Source organism: Diplotaxodon limnothrissa, linkage group LG4 (genome assembly GCF_057381915.1).
Source record: "Diplotaxodon limnothrissa isolate DT_005_m linkage group LG4, D_limnothrissa_male_GT1.1, whole genome shotgun sequence".
Lineage (NCBI taxonomy): Eukaryota > Metazoa > Chordata > Actinopteri > Cichliformes > Cichlidae > Diplotaxodon > Diplotaxodon limnothrissa.
In genome coordinates this window covers 10,789,804-10,814,568 of record NC_140599.1, presented here as the reverse complement: position 1 = coordinate 10,814,568, position 24,765 = coordinate 10,789,804, and the positions used below count along the sequence as shown (strand labels likewise).

Below are 24,765 nucleotides of genomic sequence, written 5' to 3'. Positions count from 1 at the left end.
AATATAAGAAAATAACTATGATCTGTCTTCATTACGCCGTCAAATATCGATATAATACGCTTTAAAATTTCTCAAATTCGACGGCGGAAACTGCCGCTCTTCTTCCGCCTGATTTGGCTCATACGTCATACTCTTCCGTTCAAGATGGCAGCAGCAATGGACGTGGATACACCGAGCGGTACTAATAGCGCAAGCAAGAAACGATTTGAAGTAAAGAAGGTATGGCTGTAAAAAGTCTCTCACCGGGGAGTTACTAAGAAGCTGTCTAATGTGAACAATGGACGCTATCATAGCTCAGTGCCGCTCACTGCCTTTACTAAGCTAACTCTAGCATGCTAACTTTAGCGCTATGTCACTGTGGCATAGGACACTAGGCTTGTAGCTGTTAGTAACGAATACCCACGAATTTGCACTTCCCATTAAGGGGCCGAGAATCAACGCCCTTACAGATATCTCTGAATTAATAACAAAGGTGTAATGGGCAGAAACACATCAGCTGTTCAAACGGTACCCCGGCGGAATTAGCCTAGCTACACATCACACGTAATTTTTGTTTTGTATTTAAAAATAATGTTTACACGTTTGACATGCTTTCGATGGCGACTGTGTGTCTCGTTCTTATGCTATTCTTTTCTCAATAAGCTAGACTCAAATGATATATTTAGGGCCCCATGCCTTAAATCTCTAATGATTTGAGGACTTCTATAGAGTTTACAGTAACATCTCAGGCGTGTTTCTGGGATGGGGAAGTGGATAAGGCCCTCTTACAGACACTCAAGAGATGCTTTTGCTGCTTCTTTTTCAAATCAAAAGACATTTGACACTCATAATGAACCAAAGTTAAAATATATATTTTTAAATAAAACATATGTTTATGTCATGTTTGTTATTAAGCTCAAAAAGTGCCCCTCAAGTCACAGCAGTTTGTGCACTGCTGGCCCTCGTGTGGTTCAAATAAGGGGATATAGACATTTTTTAAATTAAATAATCTCCAGATTATGAATCTTGGATCATATATTTGTGTGATTTTATTTTTCCCCCCTCAGTGGAATGCTGTGGCGCTCTGGGCCTGGGACATTGTGGTGGACAACTGTGCTATCTGTAGGAACCACATCATGGATCTCTGTGAGTTCAGTTTTACATTTTGGTCTTTGATCTCTTTGGTGAACATTTTGACAGTAAATGAGGTTTGCTTATCATTGTAGGTGATATGGTGCTTTTTATGTTGACACATTTCTCTTTTCCCTCCTCACCCATTAGGCATAGAGTGCCAGGCCAACCAAGCTTCTGCAACCTCTGAAGAGTGCACTGTAGCCTGGGGTGTTTGCAATGTAAGCTTCTATATAACATGTACAGTGTGATCAAAATGGTCTCAGCTCCCCTTTAAGACCATTGCTCTTTGTTTGAATTGCACTGTGGAAGAAAAATCCTGATCTGACCACTTGATTTTCTCTGTTTTCTCTCTGTCTTTGCTGTGTGTGATTGGCAACAAAAGCCAATCACACACAGCAAAGAAGATGAAAATGGGTGTCTGAAATTATTTTTTGGGAACAAAGGAGGAAGTCATAGGAAGTGTGTGTGCCCTGCACTCCACAGTTCAGGTTGTTTCTACTGAATGATCTCCCTGGGACAACTCAGGATATCACAGTAGAACTGAGTCTTCACAGTCTGACCCTGGTGTCTGTAGCACTGACAGTTGTTGATGCTCCCTGTTCAAATTTGGCATCCATACTGAAAACATGCAGATTCACAAAGTCAGATTAGGACTTCTAAGGAGTGATCTTAAAAAGACGATGACAGGCACCTCCTGTAACAATCATCTCTGCTGCCAGGAAGGGCAGATATAGGAAGTTCTATGTATCGGGCAGAGGTGATCTTCCAGATGATATATCATTATCAAAAATGATCAGCATGCTGATCCATAAAGGTGAGAGGAATCATGTTAAACACAAATTAATATTAGTATAACTTCTGAAGCGATTTTCCCAACATTGATCATAATGAACTTTAATAGGAATTTCCTGCACAAGGCTGTTGTGCTTATAAGAGCTTGCTCATGCCAGGTTTATATGCAGGAACTATACATGCAATGAACACTATTTAAATGGAAGGTTTTAAAGTTTCCCAAATCCTTAAAAATGGTTTTAAATAATCTGGGATAACTTGATCCTCTGGTCATTTTGTTATTTTAAGCGCACATGATCTATTTCTTTGTTTTCCAGTTGTGCCTCAAAGTTTGATTGTTGTCGTGTGGAAGTACAAAGAATTAGTATTAGCAGTATTGCCAGGTCTCTTGGAAATGAGATTTTTGCCTGGATAAATAAAGGACTAATAATAAATAAAATACATGATACTTAAATATTGTAAACCTGAAGTAAAATATCGATTTTCCACTAGAGAAGTTATTTTTGTTAAATAAAATTCTTTTAGGTAGTTTTACCATCCTTCTACTGTTTCTCTTTTCCAGCATGCTTTCCACTTCCACTGTATTTCTCGCTGGCTGAAGACCAGACAGGTGTGTCCTCTGGACAACAGGGAGTGGGAGTTTCAGAAGTGAGTACCATGCATTACATTGTATACAGTTTTACTGTGTGGTCCAATCACAAGGGTTTAAGGGGTTCCTTGGTTAACAGTGCATTTGATCATTTGTTGACCCGCAGAGAAAATTGTTTATTCTTTAAAACTGAAGAGCTGTACTGACAGAACATCCTCTCTGTCATGTTTTCACAGATATGGACACTAGCTCGTTTATCCTTCACCCCTTTGTTGGCTTCTGCAAGCAGCACCCTCACTTTATCCTTGTTCTGACCCGCTTATAAAAGCTGTTTCTCATGTATTTTGTTCTGGTATATTGTAAGTACAGAAATAAACAGGAATCTTGTGAAAAATACAGCTTGTGTGACTTGTGTTGTCGGAATTTTAAAGAGGAAGGGACAAGCAGCACATTTTCAGGGGTTGTGGGCAAAAGACTGAGTTAATGAAGGAGATCCAAAGGACAAATCAGCCGTCTGCTGTGACAGGACAGTGCTCAGTCAGATCTGCTTTGATAAGAGCCCAGCCGGCTGCGTGTTAGAGTGGTAATCCTCTGGCTGAAAGACAGATGTTGTGGATGGATTAAGTAGCTGGTGGCCCACTCTCCCACCAGGCCGGATTTATCAAAGTACCTTTAAAGACCCACATTTGGAACCAGCTGATGTGTTTGTAAACAGATTGAGGCAATGATTATGACAGGTTTAAAGATGAGTCGAGTTTTCTGATCATTCTTTCCAGTTTAATTATCACAGGAAAACTGAAGTCAAAATAAAAATGAGTGAACTCTTTTACACATGACATTTAACGGGAAACAGAACTAGAAATGCAGATCAAACCTGATTTGCAGGAACAGAGCTTTTATTTTTGTGAATTTTTCCAACAGGGTCAAACATGTTCAATACTTTTTATAATAATACGTCTGATAACAAGAAGGGCCCACAGTGGTGTGAGAGTTCAGCTCCGTCCACAGAAAGAAAGAAACCAGTAGCTAAATCATAGTGAGTATTAAACAGCGGTAGAAATGTTTCTAAGCTAGCGTCTTAATGCAGGAGGCTCCCGGTTTGGCTGTTCATGACGCAGGTTAGAAAACGTCAACCTGTGGTTTAAGTGAATTCCCAGCTGAGATGTGCTGGACGGGGTGTATAAGTATCAGACCTGACTCCTAACCACCGGGCTGCTTTGTTGACATGTTGCTAAGTGCTAACAGGTTGATTAAGAACATTAAAAAAAAAAAGAAATTGCCAATCTTCCTCTACACCATGCCAGATAACCCGTCACCTGCTCCCCTGTTTGAACTACACACAGTGAATAATTGTTGAAAAGCTTTGCTCTCCAGATTGTTTCACCACATATCCACTCGTTCTTCTCTCCCATTTCGGTCCCGTCCTGTCTATGGCTGTGGAGGAGCTCCAAATTTAGAGCTCAGCTTGGTGACGAGGGCCATGATTTTGGGGTTGTTCTGATACTTGGAGATGTTGGCCGGGTTCTGGGCGACATCCTGGAAGGCGGCCATCACCTCAGGGTCCTGGAGTTGGATATTGGACAAAAATGGGGTCAACTTTGCTCACCCAGGGCATTTCCAAATCAGCTTAACAAAAACTGTTGGATGTTTTTTTGGTTTTTTTTAACCATAGGTCATATGGTGGTCTTACTGATTCAACAATGCATAACAGCCATGTGTGGCTGAATGATTTATGTCAGGAGTAGGCAACTCCAGGCCTCAATTGCCGGTGTCCTGCAGGTTTTAGATCTCACCCTGGGTCAATACACCTAAATCAAATGATTAGTTCATTACCAGGCCTCTGGAGAACTTCAAGACATGTTGAGGAGGTAATTTAGCCATTTGAATCAGCTGTGTTGGATCAAGGACACATCTAAAACCTGCAGGACACTGGCACTTGAGGCCTGGAGTTGCCTACCCCGATTTATGTACTGTTCAGCATAAGAACTTGATTTAAATCCAGACACACCAGCCTGTCTGGCACCAAGAACAATGTTGTATTGAAAGCCACTTAAATCACCAGTATGTTGCTCAGTCTGAACTTCAGTTTGTCATCTGGATCATGTCTACATGCCTAAAGGCTGCTGCCATGTGATCGGCTGACTAGACCAGGGGTCAGCAACCTTTAACACCCAAAGAGCCATTTGGACCCGGTTTCCATGAAAACGAAAACACTGGGAGCAGCAAATACTTTTTGACATCTAAAATGAAGATAACACTGTATATATTGTTTTTTACCTTTATGCTTTGTGTGAACAACTAAGGTGTGTTGCTTATGAAATCCATGAAGTGCTACAGAGAAAATTACATTTTATTTATGTAATTAACACATTTTGAACTCTTAAAGAAATATAACAAAAGGAAAGACACCCAGCTGAACTAAAATGATTCAGCAAACAAACACTGTTGTGAGCCGCCACCCTTATTTGGGCTTTTGGATCCTTGACCTGACTTTTAAAAAAATAACTGGAAAAAAAGTACTATGCTGCTAAAAAAGAAAAATAGATATTTGCAAAATTCTGCCTAAATATGTATTTTACCCGGTTAATGTGTCTGGCGGGGCGTGGTCTGCAGCGCCACTGCAGGGGAGGCGGACACACCTGAGCGGCACACGCAATCACGCCTCGCCGCCTTAACGTCTGTGCCATCTATGCTGTTGTGTTGGTGTGTGTCGGGCTGTGAGCTGCAAAGCTACAGCCGGCTGTATGCGTAAAGCAACCGTGAGTGAAAAGTGGTCAATAAAGAGAAGCTGAAAAGCATGTTCATGCAAACATCGTCAGGTCTGCCGTGATATGTTTACAATGGGACTTCTGCTCCTGAACCTCTGCACACAGCATCTGCAAATCGGGGCTGTACGAAGTCACTTTCATCTTTACGCAGGACTGTAAGCTGTCATCTGTGAGGCGTGAGCAGTGTTTGTTTTTAACATAGTTCACGGTGGAGAATAGCTGCTGACATAATGTTAAAGGTGACATCAATGATTTTTAAATGTCAAAACGATGAGAATTTTTCCTAAACCAAGTAGAAATACAGTTTCTAGGTATCTGCCTTTATTGAGGTGCTGGCTACACTGTGCAGACAGCTTTGTCAGTGAGTAAAAATTAGAACAACTAAATTCATCTCCATGCTGCCCTAAAGGCTAAAATAATCATTTGTTACTGTGTGGAAAAACAACCAACCCACTCCTGAAGCTCCCTGGTCTAAGTGTGCGCATCAAAATTGTTCTATTAGCCGTCCTGTCTACAAGACTCTCCTCAGCACCGTGTTACGTGTTAAAATAACCAACCCTAACCATGGGACAGCTGTGATGTGGAGGACAGAGTTAGTCACCTTCATGGCATTAAGCAGCTCAGGATCTTTCAGGAGTTCACCTAGACCAGCCATGCCGGGACCAGCTCCGGCTCCACCTGGGAATCCGCCTGGGAATCCACCCGGACCTGCCAAGCAATGATTAGACTTATACTTGCACTTATGTGTCTAATAAATGGATGCATAACAGAACCCTGACATGAACACACAGCTTCACACATTGTTCTCACCCTGGACGTTGCAGACACGGGATGATCAATAAAACAATCAGTGTTTACAGGAGTATAAATTATGGGACTCCATCATAAGGCATTCGGCAGTAAAATGAGTTGCTTTTGCTCTCCTACCTGGGAAGAATCCTCCTCCAGCCTGTCGTGCTTCCTCTTCCTGTTGCAAAACAATGAATGAGACATTCATCAGTGTCATACAGTTTTTGGATTTTTTCACTCCTGGAAAATCTGTGGAATTCCTCCCAGCAACTCACCCTCTGAGCCCGTGCGTGCTCCTCTCTGGCTTTCTTTATCCGGTCTTGCTTCTCTTTGATCTCCTTCTCTTCTCTCTTGCGCTCATATTTGCGTCTGTGCTCTATGATTTTGTTGGCCTGAAAATTACAAAGAGTTCATCTGCATTAAGATCGTGTAAACAGATCAGGACTTTGCTGTTTAACTGCAACCTTCTACATATTGAACTACCTGCATTACTGTTCCCACCAAAAAAATGAAACTGTGGCAAAGCGTTTTTTAATCTTTCTGTTCACTTCACTATTACCTTTGGCTGGACCTCCTTCAGCATTGCACTGGCATCCTCATCATAGTCCAGTTTACAGGCTGTGGCCAGGTCCCTGGCTGCCTCCTCCCAGTGTCCCAGCAGCCTGCAGCAGGACAAACATCAATTTACTGACAATATTTGGTTTCCATTTCCAGTTACCTTCTTCAGAACTTTAATAACTCACATATTTAATCACTTTAGGACTTATATGGCTGCTTGAGTTAAAGGTATTTCTAAAAGCTCCTAAAAAGCCTTCAGTTGATCCAAAATGCTGCACCTGTAGCACCAACAGAGACTAGACACAGAGATCAAATTTCTCCCACATTAGCTTCTCTTCTCTGACTCACTGCTAAATCCATAATTGAATTTACAATCTTTTTCCTCACATATAAAACCCTGATCAATCAGTCCTCATCAAATCATCCTGTTACTCTCATAGAGCACTTCACTCTCACACTGCAGGCTTACTTGTGGTTTCTAGAAGTAGAATGGGAGGCAGAGCCTTCAGCTTTGAGGCCCCAGTTTGGATTCAAGAGACAGACACCCTCTGAAATATCCTTTAGTTAAGAAGCCACTACTGGGCAACATTACATTTTCTCTACTTTCATTTGTCATCATCTCCCTATGCACTCCTTTTTTTCCTTTTCCTTCACCCCCAACAAGTTTTTTTTTAAATAAATAAAACCGAACTGAACTAATTGAATACAGTGAAGCAGAGCTGACAGAGATCTGCTTAACATCACCTCCCTTAATCTGACTCACTGAAGTGTTTTTGTCTGTTGTTGGTGCTATTTGGAGCATTTTTAAGGCCCCATTCACACAGGCCAAGAGGGAAAATGCACATTCCTCCATCTGTTTGGTGATTGGTGGTTGCTGAGGGCTGCTGGCTGTTGCTAGGTAAAAGAGGGTGCTGTACCAAAAAACCTTGTCACATGTAGTTTGCATGGAAGACATCAACTTGTCTGCAAACTTTAAAATTTTACTCTCCGACTGGTTGTGAAAGCTGAAAAAGTGTGACATGAACCAGAAATGGACAATATTCGCCTTCAAAATAAAAGCATGTCTTATCACTGCAAACATCATGAGCACTGAACAGCCCATTTAGGGGAGTAATTCAGGCCTGAATGATGCTTTTGCGGAAGTTTGGAATGAGAGTTTGTCTATGTTGCCTGTGCAGCAGAAGCTCTCTCGTACCTGTGAGCTTTCCCCCTCCACTTGTAAGGCTGTGCAGAGTCTGGATTGATGCTGATGGCTCTGTCACAGTCTCTTATGGCTGCGTTGGGTTTCTGCATCTGGATGTAGACACTAAAACGAAGAGAATAACCAGTTACACTCAAAGGCATTCAGAACAGACGGTATCTGAGGGAAGAAGAGGCGGTGGTTTCAAATGAAGGACACAGTGGACTCTCACCTTGCTCTCTTGGCATAGAGGATGGCAAGGCAGGGGTTAAGCTTGATGGCTTCAGTGAAAAGATCCAGAGCTTTCTGCAGATCACCTAAAATATATTTAAAATGAGACATTACAGATCATAGAGTCCTTTTAATTTCTTCTTCCATGTACAGGGAGAAGCATTCAGGAATTGCATTCACTGTTCATTGTAAACAGACCATCAACCCACCTTCTCCTAGAGCGTTAATGGCCTCCATCTTCTTCTCATTGGCCTGGTCCATCATTTCCTCTGTGACCTGTGGGAGAGTATGGATATCTATGCCTCAAGTCTCTCTAAAATTTAAAATATAGTAATTTCTCTGTCTCTGAATCTTAGTCAGGGGCTCAGCTTCCAACTAAGATAGGGTTAAATTTTGATTTAATGTATGTGCATAATTTTACCTCAATGTCTTCAAGCTCGCCCATATCCTGCGGGTCATCAATGTCTGGCTCGATCACTCCCTCTCTGTCGATTTCTGAGAAACCAAACACAAAAACATAACATAAATAATTAAGACGGGAGCAGTTTGTTCTATAACTTGGAGGGTAGACAATTACTCGCATCAGCATCCCTGCAGGACTGAACCATTATTGTTGGCGGGGAACGTTTACTCAGCTCCACACTAACTGAAATAAGCTCAATGAAATTATTGGTGTAGCTTAAAAACAGGTTAACAGCTAGCAAAAACTGCACCACATCTCAGCTACCAACAAGGGATATAATGTAAAAACATTCTATGTTGGGATGTTACACCAATTTTTATGTGACCACATCAGAACTGTTACATATCAGTGAGCTATTTTTCTGCACATGCGTCCAGCCACATCTCCACTGTGCTCCATCTGTCGATAGCATTAGCTTTTTCAGCCTGGATGGAAAAAATTCTATCCTGATCTGAAATGGCTCAAGTTGAAGCCAATTGGACTTCTTTTGGGTTTCACGTCTCATCCAGTAAGCCCCTTCAGCTCTAAAAGCTCACGGGATTGTCAGCGTGGAAACACGAATGGTGGTTAAATCAAAACTGGATGTAGACTGCCTCCTGTTCTCTGTCCAAAATGTGAACATTAGAATCCTCAGGAGAGCATCCTTTGTCCTTTAAAGGCAAACATACAGCCCAGTCTCATCCTGTAGAAGAGGTGTTGTGCCATGTGGCTGTGGAATGGTCGCTCTCATGTCTATAACCAAGCACTCCTCTCTGCACTGAGTTGTTTAGCTAGGGTTTTTGTCTGAGTGTGTGGCTGGGTCTGAAGTGCCGTGGATGACAGCGTTATTCTCCCAGTCACTGTGCTCCTCACTGGTTGATGCTTCAGGTTCTTTTCGGTGCATTTTTGGTGACTTGATAAAGGCCCAGTTTGGATATCTTTTAATATGTTTATGTCTGTGTGTTTTCCCCGGCATCCTCCTTGGTGAACTTAATGTTTGTATCCTGATGGTAACTGTTCAAGTAATTTCTCTTTAGTATTCTTACTTGATTCTTGTGTTAACTCCCTCATTGTTATAGTTTAGAAATATTTAGAATAAGGAATTTAGATGATTGCGGGTAAGCTCTGAGTCTGTTTCAGTACTAAATAATGATGTTAAAATGCTTTAATAGGATGTAAATAGAAGTGTTTTCTGTTTATTTATAATTAATTAAAACATTCATTGATAAATAAAGGACTAGCAGTTAAAGTGTACTCTATTAAAAAAAATCTTCTGTAAATTGTGTTCATTATTTCATTTAATCTATTAAATTTACAGCATGTAAATCAAAGCTCCAGGCTGTCATGAAACAAAGTGTTGAGTGGGGCATACAGTACCTATTTCACTCTCCTCGCTCTCAGACGGCACAGCAGGCGCAGGCTCAGGCTCAGGAGGCGAAGCTGCGGTGGGTGGAGGGCCACAGGGACAGCCACCCTACAAGTCAGAAAGCACGCTTTGTTACGATGAGGTGTAATTTCTGACATTAGCATGAAGTAAAAGGCAATTAAATAATATTTTAGGCATCACCTGGCATGAGTCACTTGTCTTGGGTGGTGGAGGGATTGTTGCACCCATGCTGCAAAACAGAACAATAAAATAAACACAAAACATTAAATTTTAAGACATTGTTTTGGAGGAAAAGCCTAAACAGATATTGCAACAGGGTTACTTCACCTGAACATATTGCTTAGTTAATTTCTCAACATTTTAGTGTAATCAAATCATATACACCATCAGATTTAAAGTTACGTCCCTCTCCTTGGTACCACTTCACTGAACCACAGCATCTAAAACTGCAAAAAGTGAGCTTAAATTGAGTAAAACAAGCAGCGCACAAAGTAAGGCCACTTTAATGATCCCTGGGTCGCTGGTTTCTGATGATGATTTTGAGATCACATCCTGTGTTGCGAGACCCAATCTTTGTGGCGTGTTGGCCGGTTCTGCACCTCTTGAGTTTTGTAACTTGGTTCGTTGCCCTGCAGAAGTCGCAGGTTGTTTGAAGACACAAGTGTACGATCGTGTACTGACGCCCGGAGGGAGATATTGCAACTGTTTGAAAACGTGTGTAGAAAGAATCAACCCCCCCCCCTAAAAAAAGACACTCAACAAAGTCTTGGCTTCAAGTTTTGACTCCTTCTCTTTCTTATCGGCACTTGTGATGCGATATTGTCGGAGCCCTAACAACTATCATTTAGGAAAATACTGCAGCGACTTTTTCATGGCTTAACAACCAGTATAAGCCTGTATCTGTGTGATGACGGTACGGAGTGAGCAAAGCGATCACAGCGGACGATATATTGGCACCTTAAAACATTCATTCCGTGAACTTTGATTTGAGATTTTGGCCCACATGCCTCTATGATAATAATTGTGAGGACAGATGCTGAGAAGGTGTACTCACTAGCCCCTTACCCTACCTAACCCTATTTAACCTGTCCCAAACCTTTAAAGACCGTTCTTTTATCCCCACAGGAAGTTGTGTCAGACCCCCAACAATCATAGTGGGCTCCTGGTGAGCCCAAGAGTGTAGTAAAACAAAACCTGTATTCAAATCCATCAGAAAACTAATGATTTGTAGTTAGGTGTTAAAAAATTAAGTTAGAGCTCAGCAGCACACACATATATCAGATCTGTCCTTTGGTGGGTGTCTGAATACTAGTAGTCTAGTTTTTAATGTTTTGGCTAATTGGTTTTTAATTCAGTTTTTCCAAGCAGTTTATTTCTAAAAATTCTCAGCAGCACAGACAAAAGTCTGCTACTTTAGTTAAAGTTACAGTGCTGAAAATCTCACCACCAGATGTCAGTCTTTTGCAGACTGCAGTCAACTGATTTCAGCTTGTTTTTAAACCCCCCCAATTCAAGTGCATAATCCCATCGAACTTCTGCAGGACAAACAACTGACTGCAGTTCATCTGTATTGAGTACAGGCTGTCAGTCAGCTGTTTACCTCAGTTGTCAATGTGTTTCTAGGTCTATTTACACTGGAGGCAGCTGTAAAACTGTGAAAGCTTTGAAAGAGTCTGAAACGAATCGCTTTCTTCAGATAACAGTGTCACTGAGGTTTGTTTATCACATGGAACAGCGATTTTTAGGACACAAGAGACTAAAATTACCTGGCATAATGTTAGCTTATAACCAACTTTTGTTGTTTAGCCTGCTCATTGTCTGCTCAGGAGGGTCGCGTGTCTAATCGGCTGACAATACCCAACTGTGACAATATCAAGAATAAATAAGCACGTTTATGCACGTTTCTGTGTGTTAGACCTCTCTGAGTTCAATTTAGGAGATGAGGCTTGAGGTGAGGAGCAAGAGGATGATGTTTTATTAAGATGCCATCGTGCGTTTTTCACTTCTTTGGTGAAGGGGACCGATAAAACCTAGGTGTAACTTTTCATATCTTGAGTGGGAAGGCGCAGACACAAATTAAATCTCACCTCCACCGTACGCGAACGCTTACGATTTCTCTGCGGCCTCTGACGTATGCTGCTGGTCTCTACCCACATACAGTGATGTACATGTCAGTCACTGTATTCAAGTTTGCAGGGTAACATGGCGGCTTCTATAAAGTGACACCTGCTCCTCTGTATTTTTTTAAGAGAACTAATTAGTTTATGAGAACCTCAATTTGTTGGAAATGTAATTACACACTAATCGATGCATATTCTTAAGCACAATATCTTTTTATATTAAACAAACTCAAAAAAAATAAGTGACTGCACCTTAAAAATATATACAAATAATAGTACCACAGTCCGAGCTGTTCAGATGAAAAAACAAAAGTTTTCTGCATTGCAGAGTTGAGGTATTAACATCAACGGAAGCAAAACAACCTCTGGGGTTTTAATTTAACAATTAGTTGTGTTGTGAGGCTTTGCTTTGTGCACCCTACGGTGGGGGGGCCGTGTTCTTTACCGTTAGGTGGGCGGAACAGGGCATGTGGTCAACTCTACAGTCTGTTTCAGATCTCACCTAAGCACTTGTTTTGGCATTATGAAAAAAAAAATCATCTGTGATTCCTTAAACCAGGAAGACCAGCATTAGACAATGGCTTCCCACTGTTTTTAGCAACAGGTAAGTTCCCAGTGTACTGACTTTAGCAGCCACGTCCGGAAGAAGCCCATCTCTGGAAGATGCAGGATCCCGGGATTAGCCTCGCACAACTGCACGAAGCCTTTCAGCTCGGCCACTTTCCGTGGGTCCATGCTGCAGTTTCACGTCCACCAGACGGAGCTCTAGGTGCAGGGGGAAACCAGAGAGGAAAAACAATCAACAGCTTAGCAAAGTCCGGAGTTGTGTTTAGCTGCACGTAAACAAATGACAGCATCCGTAAGCTAGGTATGCTAACGCACAAGGATTGAATGAGCGTGCGCAGTAACCAGCTCCACAGTTCAATATAAAACCAGCACCAAGCGCTACTGAAGCTTTATAAATGAACCAACCACGCAACGCCTATGAGTATTGACTGTTTCAGGGGTCGTAGGTCAGAAGTTTCTAGAAATGTGAATTCATCTGTGACGCGGCGACCGTTTGACGCATAATAACGTCGTTAGCTTGCTGCACCGCGGGCCATGATTAATGAAAATAGTTCGTAGATGCAAACATTATTTTCAGGAATAAAAGCAAACTCACCCTGCCGAAGATATGCCTAACTGACAGTTAAGGAAAAAACACACAGAAGAAGCCTGCAGTCGATGTTAGTACTATAATACACCTTCACCGACAGTGGCGTCGCTCCTGGGTTTTCATTCAGGCGTGTTATCGGACAGACCAAGGGGGTAAGGGTGGTGTGTGCCCTGAGCATGGCCTGACAGAAACGGTTCCGCTTCACAGCGCGTGCGAATCAACTCAGCTCCCCCAAACTTTGTAAACCCTAGAAGTACGAGATTATTTCATTAGAGGGGTTAATGAACCCAAGTAGTAAAAATGTTAACATTATTTTCTTCTTATATAAATATCTGTAAATAGAAATATTAAAAAATAATATTTAATATAAATATATATATAAATATTTAATATTCTTTCTACTGACATAGTGAACAGCATTTCCTGTAGTTGTACTGGATCATTTTAATATAACAGTGCATTTAGATTTTTTTTTTACTAGTCATGGCTGTATCAGCATCGTGACAATAATAATAAATAAATTAATAAGCACTTTAACAGGCAAACAGTCACAAAGCGCTGTATACAAGAAGAGGAACATAAATACGAAAAGTTAGTGCAATAATAGGCAATAAAAACATACAAACCCATCCCACCTTGAACCTTGTCTCGTTATTCCCTGAAATGTCACGCTCAGGGTTAAAATGCACAGGAAGCATGTTACCTCATCATTGAGTGGGCCAGTTTTCCCGGAGTCTAGCCTCCCAGGCAGCAACGCGCCTGACGGTTTAGGCACTTTCATTTTCTAATCATATACGCTGAATTTCATAGTGTAAATCGCTAATAAATATACACGTATTTGTTGTTTCTACCATGTAGTAGAAATGCTAGAAAGAAGCTCCTGTAATATTCTACTTTTTTTTTCTTGTTGTAAGTTAAAATCATACTAAATAATAGAGTGACAGTGTTGTGCTGGTTTCTAGTTTAGTAGTTTATTTTTTTTATGAGAGAGCAATGTTTGTGACTTGTTTTTACAAGCTGATGGTGTATTTTATGGAGGACATACAGTGCCTCAATGAATCAAATAAATACATCATTCAGTAAATAATAAAATCTGATAATTAATTAAAATATGAAATAATACATTAAATAAATCTATACATAATTAATTGAAATATCAATAATGTCATTTAAAACATTTAATAATTTATTTGTTAACAATTTTAATTAATTACATTTAATTAATTGCTTAACTAGTTATTTGATTATTTTTGGCACTCGATAGCCTCCATTTTATTGAGTGTACAAATGACTAAAATAAAAGCTGCTTGTAGTCGGTTCAACAAGTAGGAAAGGGAGAGGGTTCCGCTTCTCTACCTGGGAAACCAAACTCAGGGAAGCAATTCTCATGAACTACAAACGAGCGTGGCTAGCAGACGTGAGAATAGCGAGCTAGCTAGGTGTAGCTGTCATTCAGGGTACATATAACTGCTGGAGGAGAGACTGTTAACCTCGGTAAGTGATAATAAGTTACTTCAGAGTGTCTCTGTGAATATGAGTGCTCGGTAGTTCGCTGACTGTCACACTTTGTTCCGCAGGGGAGCGACATGCTGTGACTGATCGGTGTCCTCAAGTTGCAGCAACAATGTTGCTCTCAGCGAGCGCCTTGGTGAGGACCGCTGTCAAGCTGATGCCACGGACCTGGAGTGGAGGTTAGAGACAGTAACTTTACAATCACTACAATGACATTACTGTGCAAAAGTCCTGAACCATGCCTCTCTTATGTACATGTTGGGTGGGAAATGGGAAAAAAACCCGTCTAGAGACAGTATATAAGGCAATAACAGAGCTTGAATAATTCTAACCAGCTTGAAAGTCAATATTTGGTACGACCGCCTTTATTCTTCAACACAGTCTAATGTCTTTTAGGCAGCTTTCTTTTCATTTCTTTAAGTAATCTTCAGGAATAGTTCTCCAGGATTCTTGAAGGACATTTAAAGCTCTTCTCTGGATGTTGGTTTTGTTCTGTTCTCTTTCAACATGATCCCACACTGCTCCAATAATGTTGAGGTCTGTGCTCTGGGGAGGCCAATGTGTGTTTTTCTAGGTATGCTTTTACTGCATTGGTAGTGTGTTTGGGATCATTATCATCCTGAAAAATCAATCAGACACTTTCCAGATAGTATCCGGTTGTTAAGTGATGACGTATAAACCCTGTTTCCATTAAGGCTGGTGTCTTTTAAAAGTGTTTGTATTGTGTTCAGTTTAATCTGAACAAGCCCTTAAAATAGTCAGTGATCACTGGCTGATCACCTCTCTGGGTTTTTATTACCGCCATTTGTCTGCAGCACGTTGTAAAGCTCAGTTGATTTAAACCAGCTTATTGTTTGGGAGCCGCCAAATATTTTAATGTGTCAGAAAAGTATCACTCTGAGGCTAACGAAGATTTGAATGGGTGCATGAAGCTGTTGTTCATAGCAAGTAATCCAAACTATGCAGCAGGATATCAGTGACTAACCACGTGCTGGGGATGGATCATCACAGGCGTTCTGCTGACTGAAGTTTGGTCCATTTTCAGTGTCTTTTTCCTGTTGTACGATTGCATTTGTCTTTGCCCATTGGGGTCTCTCACATTAACTTTCATTGAGAGCAAAAAAGTTTGCGTTCATCCTCCAACTTCACTGTGCTAATGTGTTTTTATTTTCCATATCAACCATAGCTCTGTCAGCTAGCCCAACTTCAGTAACCTTACAAACATTGCTGCTGTTTAGTTTTCTGTCTTCATGCATGTCCAAAGTGATTGCTGCGCTGTACTTTTCATTTTTCAGGATAACTCAGTCAGAATATGGTGTATCATCTTTGGATAGAAACTAGCGAACTTACTCCCCACTAACCTCTAACTTCATAAATCCTGTTTTTCATGGATGCCTGAATCTTAAACTTGATTGTTGCATCTGGTAGAGCAGCCACACTTTTTACTTCATTACAAACTAAAGAATTTTGGCACTTTTTAGCTCCCAGTGATGCCGCAGTGTTTGTTTGAGTTGAAGAGGAGTTTGGACCCTGAAACGGCGAATGACGTCAGACTTAAAAGGCAGATTGCATGGTAGATCAAAGTCTGATGGTACTTTTCTGCATTCATAATTCCATCAATTTTGACAAGATCCCCAACACCACTGGCTTAAATGCAACTCCAAACCATGATAGAGCCTCCACCCTGTTTTACAGATTGCTGTAGACACTCACTGTTGCACCTCTCTCTTGACTTCCCCTGTACGTACTGATGACAGTTTGAACCAGAAATGTCACATTTGGATTCAACACTCCATCAGACCTGTTGTCACTGATTTTTGGTCAAGTTCTTGTGTAATTTGGCATCCCTCAACCTTCCACTGAGACCATTTCTAATGACCCTTCAGTGAACAGTAGGTGGATCAACAAAAGGTTCTTATGGACACAGCCACCCCTGTGCGTCTTCATTTGGCTCGAAACTTTTGCACAGTACTGGAGCTTAGATCCACTGAACTGAACTGGCATGTAGTTACAATGCCATGATTTTTTTTTTTCTTCTTCCTGATTTATTTATTGATTATGTGTCCCATTTATGTGGTTTAGCTAATGAATGTGCAAAGATGACCTGAGAAAATACAAAATGTGGTCCTTAAATGAAGGTTTAATTTAAAAAAAAAAAAAAAAAAGTTAAATTGAAATTGCACTCCGCTTTCCAAAAATGTGGTTAATTAATCACAGTTCATGATTTAGCAAAATACTTTTTCACATTGGGTCAGGTAGGGTTTTTTTTCTCCTTATTAAATAAAATATTCACTTAAAACTGAATTTTGTATTTACTCAGGTTATATTTTTCTAATTAAAAAAACAAATGTGTTTGTTGATGAGCTTGATGAAGATGTGTACCGACTATGCAGAAAACGAAGAAATCAGGGAAATGCTTTTTCACAGCACTGTACTGATGGGCTACTCTAACTTCACCATTGCTTCAACCTGTAAAATACAGCATATGTTGATGCTCAGATAATAAATATCTAATAAAGTCATAATAATTTAACGTTGTCCAGCGCCGCTGTGCTTTTTACTTGTTTATATAAAGGTATGTTTTGTAATCGCTCTTTTAAAAAAATGTAACTTCAAACCTTCACCACCAGTGGGCAGCGATTTACCCGTCGGTACACTGAAATACTTTCTGATGCGAGACGCTGCTCTATGCTGATAAAGCTGCTGTGACGCAACTTATTGGTTTGCGAAGCCTGGAGCTGATCGTTGTCACTCCCCCCCACCTCTAGGTGATTGCTAAATGAGCCCCCCCCCCCCCCCTTTTTTTTTTAATGGTTTTGTATGGATAAAGTTTTACATATTGGCTGAAATCAGACACACCGTAACTGAATACATATGTATAATATTACATTTGCGCTAGTTTTACACTTTAAAAAAATCTGTTAATGTCACAGGGCTTAGATCACTCACCAATTTTAATAGTCAGTTGTCCCATGACATCCTGTTGTTACCTAGTAACATGAGCAAAAGGTAAGTAGGTGGGAGATAATAGATTGTTAATGCAACTGATTTCTCTCTCTATCTCATTTTGAAGACACCCACTCGTCCCACTGATATGTTGCATGAAACCGTAAAGACAGCCAGACTTCTACCCAGTAAATAATCATCGGGATGCTTTGTAGTGGCCTGAAAATTGCTATAAATGGGGTTGGGTCTTTTTTTTTTTTTCTTTTTTTTAACTTTTACTAACGTTTAGTACCGAACTCTAAAATTGTTTAAAAAGATGCATGAGAAAAAACTACTATATTCAATACTCCAGCATCGCCCAGCGGACAGAACTGATATAACTTTGCTTTAGTCAAACTGAACTGACCAAAGCACCTGTTTACAGTCTGTGTGTGTTTCTGTCTGCAGGATGTATTTGGTGCCTGTGCAGAAACATTTCTGTGAAACCTGGCGGGTTGAAGCCAAAGACGGTTCCACCTCGTTACCTTGGCCAGCCCAGTCCTTTCACTCATCCGCACCTCATCAAACATGGTGAGTATTGTTTACAGTGGACAGCTGATCTTGTAAAATGTCATTTCTTAATTTATTTCTTTAAGGAAAGCATGCTTCTCCTCAGGTGAGGTAACCCCAGGTTTGAGCCAGACGGAATATGAGCTCCGCAGACACCGACTGGCCTCGCTTATCGAGGCTCAGGCCGAAAGACTCGGACCTTCTGCTTCCTCCAGCACCCATGTGGCCATCATTTTGTCTCACCCAACTAGATACATGACCAATGACATCCCTTATCCCTTCCATCAGAACCAGGTGAGCACTTGCTTTCAAGTTGCATTCAGTTCAGAATTCTTCAGAAAGGAGAAAAAATTGGATTTTGCTCTTCTTCCTTTTCCTGGGTGAAATTCCTGGGTAAGTTTTTACTAATTCATCTCAAAACACGTGTTCCTCAGGATTTCCTCTACCTCAGTGGTTTTCTCGAACCTGACAGTGCCTTGGTTCTTCACGGGAAGGGTCAACCAGACCAGGCTATTTTGTTCGTCCCTCGCAGAGACCCGGGGAGAGAACTGTGGGACGGACCGCGGTCTGGGAAGGACGGAGCAGCTGCTTTGACTGGCATAGAGAGAGTTCATAGCATAGAAGAACTGGGTGTTGTACTCAAGAGCCTGAAAGGTGGGTGCATGGGAGTGGCGGGGGGGGGGGGGGGTTACTCTTTGCAATCCTGCGGAGAGAAAAAAAAAAGTGTTATGGTTCATTCCTACCAGATCACTAACTGCCATATCTTTCTCTGAGAAAGGAAAAGGAGGCCCAATGGTTTTGGGTGGTCAGTCTGAATTACGCATGTTGCTTGAATAAAGAAGCAAAGTGACACTGCTTCAGGGTCTTTCACAAACCTTATTATCGCAGGAATATATATGGATGGATGGAGTGTTCTGGAAGCAAAACTTCTGCCCAGGAGTGGTGGCCCTATCAAATTAACCTCAAGGTCAGAAAATCTGCAAAAGACCCACAAGTTTCTTGCTTGTACAGTTTGGGGGGAATTAGGTTTATAATGATGCAACAAGCCACACGTTTGGCATTATGGCCATAATACACAGCACAGGGGAAAACCAACCACAGCATATCAGCACAAGCACTTCGTATCAACTGTCAGCACGGTGAATGGGCTCATTTTCCAGCCACAGGACTCGGGCACCTTGAAGTCATTGAGTTGACAATGAACTCCTCTTCATACCAAAGTATTCTCCACGCAGACAGGAGGCCCTCTGTGCAGCAGCTGAAGCTTGGCACAAATTAAGCCATGCATTAGGACTATGATCCCTAACAGCAAATGGGTGAAAGAGAAAAATCAAGGTGTCAGTCAGACCTCACCTGACAGGCCTAGACTCGCCTCAAGTCCAGACCTCAGCACAACTAAAATGCTTTGGTGGAAGTTTAAGAGAGCTGTGCATAAATGAATGCCCACAAACCTCAATGAGGTGAAGCAACGTTTCTCCACAATTATGTAAGAAACTGATAATTGAGGTTATTGCTGCTGAGGTGGGTTGCTCTTCATCTTCATAAACGAAGAGCAGGTGTACTCAAAACTTCACTAGAAGCAATAAATAAGGATTCTAGAGTTGTGCAATGTGTGACCTGTTGATTATTGTTCTGTGTTCACATTTTTTTTGGCTCTGCACCTGCGGATCTGCATGGATTCTTTTGTCCTTCAACGGTAAAATGCTAATGGGGTATTGTCATCAGCCCATTGAACAGCCGGGTGGATGTGATAACTTAAGAGTGAGGCAAAGTAGGATTTACAAATTGATACCATAGGTGCATCTACTCAAAATCTGGGATGAGTATATAATATAATTTTATTGACTGATGTGAAGACGTTCTTTTTGACAGGACGGTAGTAAAGAAAGATGGGACGTGTGTGGTAAATAAAAATGCAGTTGTTGGATAAATGCTTTCCTATTTCAGTGCCAAAACTTTTCATTTAGGTATTAAAATGTTTTTCTTTTTTTTTTTTCTATTTAGCTCTTTTATCACTTCAAATTCACTCTTAGCATTTCTGTCTTCTCTGATCCTCTTCCAGGCACTATGCTGTGGTACGACACTTCTCAGCCGGCTCACCCTCAGCTCCACCAGGCTCACGTGTGTCCCGTTCTGGAGGCGGGGCCGACACCACGCACTCTCAGACCTCTCATACACTCTCTCAGGGCCCTCAAAAGCTCAGCCGAAGTGGCTCTCATGCAAGAAGCGGGTCGAATCACGGCACAGGTTGACGTTTAAATTGGTTCTTGTGAAGCTCTTGAAGACTCCAAGTGAATGTTAGATTTATGAAGTGTACTTGCAGCAGCTCATATTGTTATCTTTCAGGCTTTTAGGAGGACAATGGCTCTGTCTCAAGGAGATGTGGATGAAGCTGTCCTGTTTGCTAAGGTGACTTCTGTGATGACCTTTGTCTTCACTGCCTTTACGTGTGCGAGCAGTCATTATCTTTGTGTCTTTCATTGATTAGGCTCATGATGTAATTATTAGAACAGTAAGTGTTAGTTTATTGATTTTTACAGTTGGAGAAGCAGCTTTGAAATTTTCCAAATTTCCCTCCTAATTTCACGAATCTGCTTTAAAAGAGCAGGTATGGAACTCCAGAGAGTTGTACCTTAAACTGAAAATGCTGTTTAAGTCTTACAGTGTCTACTTTATTTGTTACATACTGTACTGTGCAAAAGTCTTGAGCCTCCCCTCCATTCTTTGTATTTAACATAACCTTTTTTCCAGTTTGATTTTGAGAATCGGATCCATGGTGCTAACTTTCTTGCGTACCCTCCTGTGATTGCTGGAGGAAATCGAGCTAATACTCTGCACTACATAAATAACAACCAAATAATCAAGGTAATTACTCCATGAACACGTCAGAGGACACAGATATTCCTGAGAATAATTACTTTACATGTATTTAAGTAGCATATATGACTCATTACGTTTTGCTCCCTCCTCTTTGTCTCCATCAGGATGGTGAGATGGTGTTGCTGGATGGTGGTTGCGAATACTTTGGTTATGTCAGCGATATCACTCGAACGTGGCCAATAAATGGAAAGTAAGTAAGCTGATTACCCTTAAAATATTTGGTGCCAACAGAAGTGATAGTTTGTTTAATGAGCTCATAAATATGGAGAGTTTATGCCCTCAGGAAGGACACAAAAGCTTTTTCAATATGGGGATCTGAAAAATTACCTACCACAGTGCGTATTGGCTTGCATAGCAACAGATGATCTAGTGTGGCAACCCTTAATAGAACCAGACATTTGTTTAAAAAAATAAAAAAAGGGGTGATCTAGCTTTTGGAAATGAGAGAAACTAAACTACAAAACTACAATCGCTGATTGTAGGTTTCAATCCTTTACGCCTTGAGTTGTGGCAGAAGTTCTTTTCCATCTGTTATCATGACTTCGCTAACGATAGAGTGAAGTTCCCATTTGTGCATCGCAGCCCATGAGTCAGTGTACAGTGTAAATTTGTCAAACTTCATTTTACATCCAGGTTTATTTAGTCATCTATTTGTTCCAAGTATTTGTTTCCAGAGTGCATGTGTTAATAAAGGTGGTTCACATCACCTCCAATCCTGGTTTGGTGATCGTGGTATTCAACTTTAAACTTCATTTTATCTGATTTCTAGAATTTAGGTCCCTTAAATTAAAGAAACTGTAGTCTGTTTTTGAAGGTTGATCAGTTCCAGTCACAGAAATAAACATTTTGGGTTTTTTTTGTGTTCAATACTAGATTCAGTCCTGCACAGATTGAGCTCTACGAATCCGTCCTGGAGGTCCAGCGTTCCTGTTTATCTCTTTGCTCTCCAGGCGTCAGTCTGGATCACATCTACAGCACCATGCTGGCTCTGCTGGGACGACAGCTTAAGCGGCTTGGCATCCTCGGGGCCAGTACCAGCGATGCTGAGGCGCTAAAGGTAATAATTGGAAAAACGGTGGGTGCCCAGATTGGTTGTGCACTTCATATTTAATGAGGCTCATCTGCACAGTGTCATGGTCCCTAGAGGAGGAGTCCGGACAAATCGTACTTTTCCTCAGAATTTTTACACATGCAGTGGTCGTCAAAGAAGTATAACAGGAATAACTACTCTGTTGTCGGGTCTTCGGCTGTCCGTATCTGCAACAGAGTATAATTTAGGCTTCAGAAGGAATGCTGGCGTTATATTCTTATGAAGTCAGATTTCCCTTTCAGTATTACAGGTGATATCTTGTGTCGGTAGTTACTAAAGCTGGAGCTTCAATTCAACATTTCAAAAAGTTTTTTTTTGTTTTTTTTTTTTTGTTTTTTTTTTTGTGTGCAGACCAGATGACCTAATCCAGAGGATTCCTCTCAGGTCCATGCTGGACTTCCATTCATCTTTTATTTTGGTGTTTTAAGTGCTTTTTAATGTGGTTGTGCTTTGTTAAGGTTTATGTGAGGTTTGACTTTAGTAGAACCACTCGTCTGACTGCTGCAGCCTTTTTAACTATTTATTTATTTAAATTCCAGGCTGCAAGGCAGTACTGCCCCCACCACGTTGGCCATTACCTGGGCATGGATGTCCACGACACTCCTGAACTATCTCGCTCGCAACCTCTTCAGCCAGGAATGGCCATCACCATAGAGCCAGGTTTGAAATCCACACGGTTGCACCTGCATGTAAATGTTCTGTCCCGTTACCGTTACGGCTCACATTGTGTCTTGCTGCAGGGCTATACATCTGTGAAGACAACGACCAAGCGCCGAAGCACTTTCGAGGTCTGGGTGTCAGGATTGAGGATGACGTGGTTATCAGAGAGAAGGGAGGACCTCTGATTCTGTCCTCTGACGCACCAAAGACCATCGCTGATGTAGAGCGGGCCTGTGCACAGAGATAGAGCAGGGAGAGAAAGAGAACTGACCGAGTGCTACTCACTGCTATCTGTTTATATCCTGAGACTCAGGGCCGTGGTGCATTACAGGTGGGAGCACACAATAAGACTTTAGTTTTTAAGTCACAACAACCTGTTATCCTCACTACTCTGTCTATGAAATACTGGCTGCATTAGAGCAACTCAGCTCCAAGACATAAAACCAAACAGCCAAACATAAAGTTGCAATTCTTTATTTACAAAAAAAGGCAGATTACAGATTCTATCAGTGAGCCAAATCTGACACTAAAGCCTAAATCAACATCTACAAACAACAGCTAACATCCAGCTACCACAAAAGTATTTTACGTGATAAAACCGGTTTGATTCTCACCATGTTTTCTGAACTATGGTTCATTTTCATATCTCACTGAAGAAGTTGCACACAGAAGTGCATAATTGTTTTCCAACTCATACTGCAGTACAAAGGATCCAAAAACCTGAGTACTGAAAAGGCTGCTCGTCATAAATCTGGAGTTACTGTGATGTCTTCATTAATCTGCTGAATGTGAAAAAGGTCACAAGAGTGTCAGTGTGTGTTGGATTTTGTTTTTCTTTTAGCAGAGAGGAGAGTTGTGTTGTTTTCTAAATTATTGTGTATTAAAATATTTCCAATATTTCTTTCATAACTAATAAATTCAATGGGTTTAACTTGGGTTACTTATGGAGGATGTTTTGTTGGTCGATCATAGTGAGAGATGACATTTCCTTCACTATATTATAAGGGTCAGTTGTCCCCTTATGTCTTGGACAAAAAGGACAGTATTGTAGGACCATTCATTCAATTCAGTTTTTATCTACATGGTGTCAAATCACGACAGAATTCGCTTCAATGTGGTTTATATTGTAAAGTAAAGACCCTACAATAGGCAGGAAGAAAGTTTAAGCGATACCAGACTGTGGACAGACCAGCCCTAATTCAATGCTTTATCAAAAATGAAAGTTTTAAGCCTAATCTTAAAAGTAGAGAGGTGGTCGGTCTCCTGAATCCAAACTGGGAGCTGGTTCCAGAGAAGAGGGGCCTGAAAGCTGAAGGCTCTGCCTCCCATTCTACTTTAAATACTCTGGAAACCTTAAATAAGCCTGCAGTGTGAGAGCCAAGTGCTCTTTTGGAATGATAAAAGTCATGAAATGCTTTGGTCCTATTGTCAAATCTCAAGGTTTAAATTTAAAAGATCTCAGTGCATTTCAGGTGACAGCTGGTATATTTATACTTACTATCTAACTAGTATATTTTTAATAAAAATATATTTAATGTCAAAGTCAGGGAAAGTTCAAGAGTTTTTGGTGGTTAATCTGAATATATATGTTGCTTGAATGAAGATTGATAGTATTAGCATTAATGCAGTATTAGTATTAGTTCAGGGTCAATTACAGATCTTATCATCACAGGGCTTTGCGCAGTCCTGTGGAGTACTAAGTTCCTCCTTATTGCTTCCATAGAAACTCAGAGGGTAATCAAAAGCACATCAGTAATTGATCATAACAGGTGTGTTTTGTGTGGGTTCATTTGTGGAATTTCTGGCCTTCTTAATGATGTTGGGACCATCAGTTGTGTTTTTCAGAGGTTGACAGCCCTATTTGACAACTGTTAGAATTCATATTGTGGTAAGAACCAATCAGCTAAGTAAAGAGAAATGACAGTCTATCATTACTTTAAGAACTGAAGGTCAGTCAGTCTGAAAAAATTGCTAAAACTCTGAATGTGTCCCCAAATGCAGTC

At 40.9% G+C, this 24,765-nt stretch overlaps 3 protein-coding genes across 4 annotated transcripts; 2 read left to right on the top strand and 1 right to left on the bottom strand.

Moving 5' to 3' along the window:
- Window positions 1-126: 126 nt before the first annotated feature.
- On the top strand, window positions 127-2,872 carry rbx1 (ring-box 1, E3 ubiquitin protein ligase). Its single transcript, XM_085352164.1, has 5 exons — window positions 127-219; window positions 1,047-1,125; window positions 1,261-1,331; window positions 2,468-2,553; window positions 2,731-2,872. Exons 1-5 carry the CDS (start codon window positions 145-147, stop codon window positions 2,741-2,743), a joined length of 324 nt encoding a protein of 107 aa, XP_085208290.1. The 5' UTR covers window positions 127-144; the 3' UTR covers window positions 2,744-2,872.
- A 449-nt stretch (window positions 2,873-3,321) lies between these two features.
- st13 (ST13 Hsp70 interacting protein) lies at window positions 3,322-13,260 on the bottom strand. 2 transcript variants are annotated; one of them, XM_085352161.1, is made up of 13 exons: window positions 13,132-13,260; window positions 12,595-12,734; window positions 10,030-10,078; window positions 9,840-9,936; window positions 8,442-8,515; window positions 8,230-8,296; window positions 8,022-8,106; window positions 7,805-7,915; window positions 6,611-6,713; window positions 6,327-6,443; window positions 6,190-6,229; window positions 5,864-5,970; window positions 3,322-4,057 (listed from the first exon to the last, which is right to left on the bottom strand). In XM_085352161.1, exons 2-13 carry the CDS (start codon window positions 12,702-12,704, stop codon window positions 3,923-3,925), a joined length of 1,095 nt encoding a protein of 364 aa, XP_085208287.1. In that variant the 5' UTR covers window positions 12,705-12,734; window positions 13,132-13,260; the 3' UTR covers window positions 3,322-3,922. The 2 variants fall into 2 exon arrangements, with proteins under 2 accessions (XP_085208287.1, XP_085208288.1); XM_085352162.1 differs by lacking the exon at window positions 13,132-13,260 and adding an exon at window positions 12,942-12,983.
- Window positions 13,261-14,532: 1,272 nt separating this feature from the next.
- xpnpep3 (X-prolyl aminopeptidase 3, mitochondrial) lies at window positions 14,533-23,679 on the top strand. The gene is made up of 12 exons (XM_085352160.1): window positions 14,533-14,619; window positions 14,703-14,816; window positions 18,031-18,153; window positions 18,239-18,426; window positions 18,567-18,786; window positions 20,195-20,379; window positions 20,479-20,541; window positions 20,884-20,997; window positions 21,117-21,202; window positions 21,886-22,069; window positions 22,642-22,762; window positions 22,843-23,679. The coding sequence occupies exons 2-12, from the start codon at window positions 14,750-14,752 to the stop codon at window positions 23,007-23,009; spliced, it is 1,518 nt and encodes a 505-aa protein (XP_085208286.1). The 5' UTR covers window positions 14,533-14,619; window positions 14,703-14,749; the 3' UTR covers window positions 23,010-23,679.
- Window positions 23,680-24,765: the final 1,086 nt, after the last annotated feature.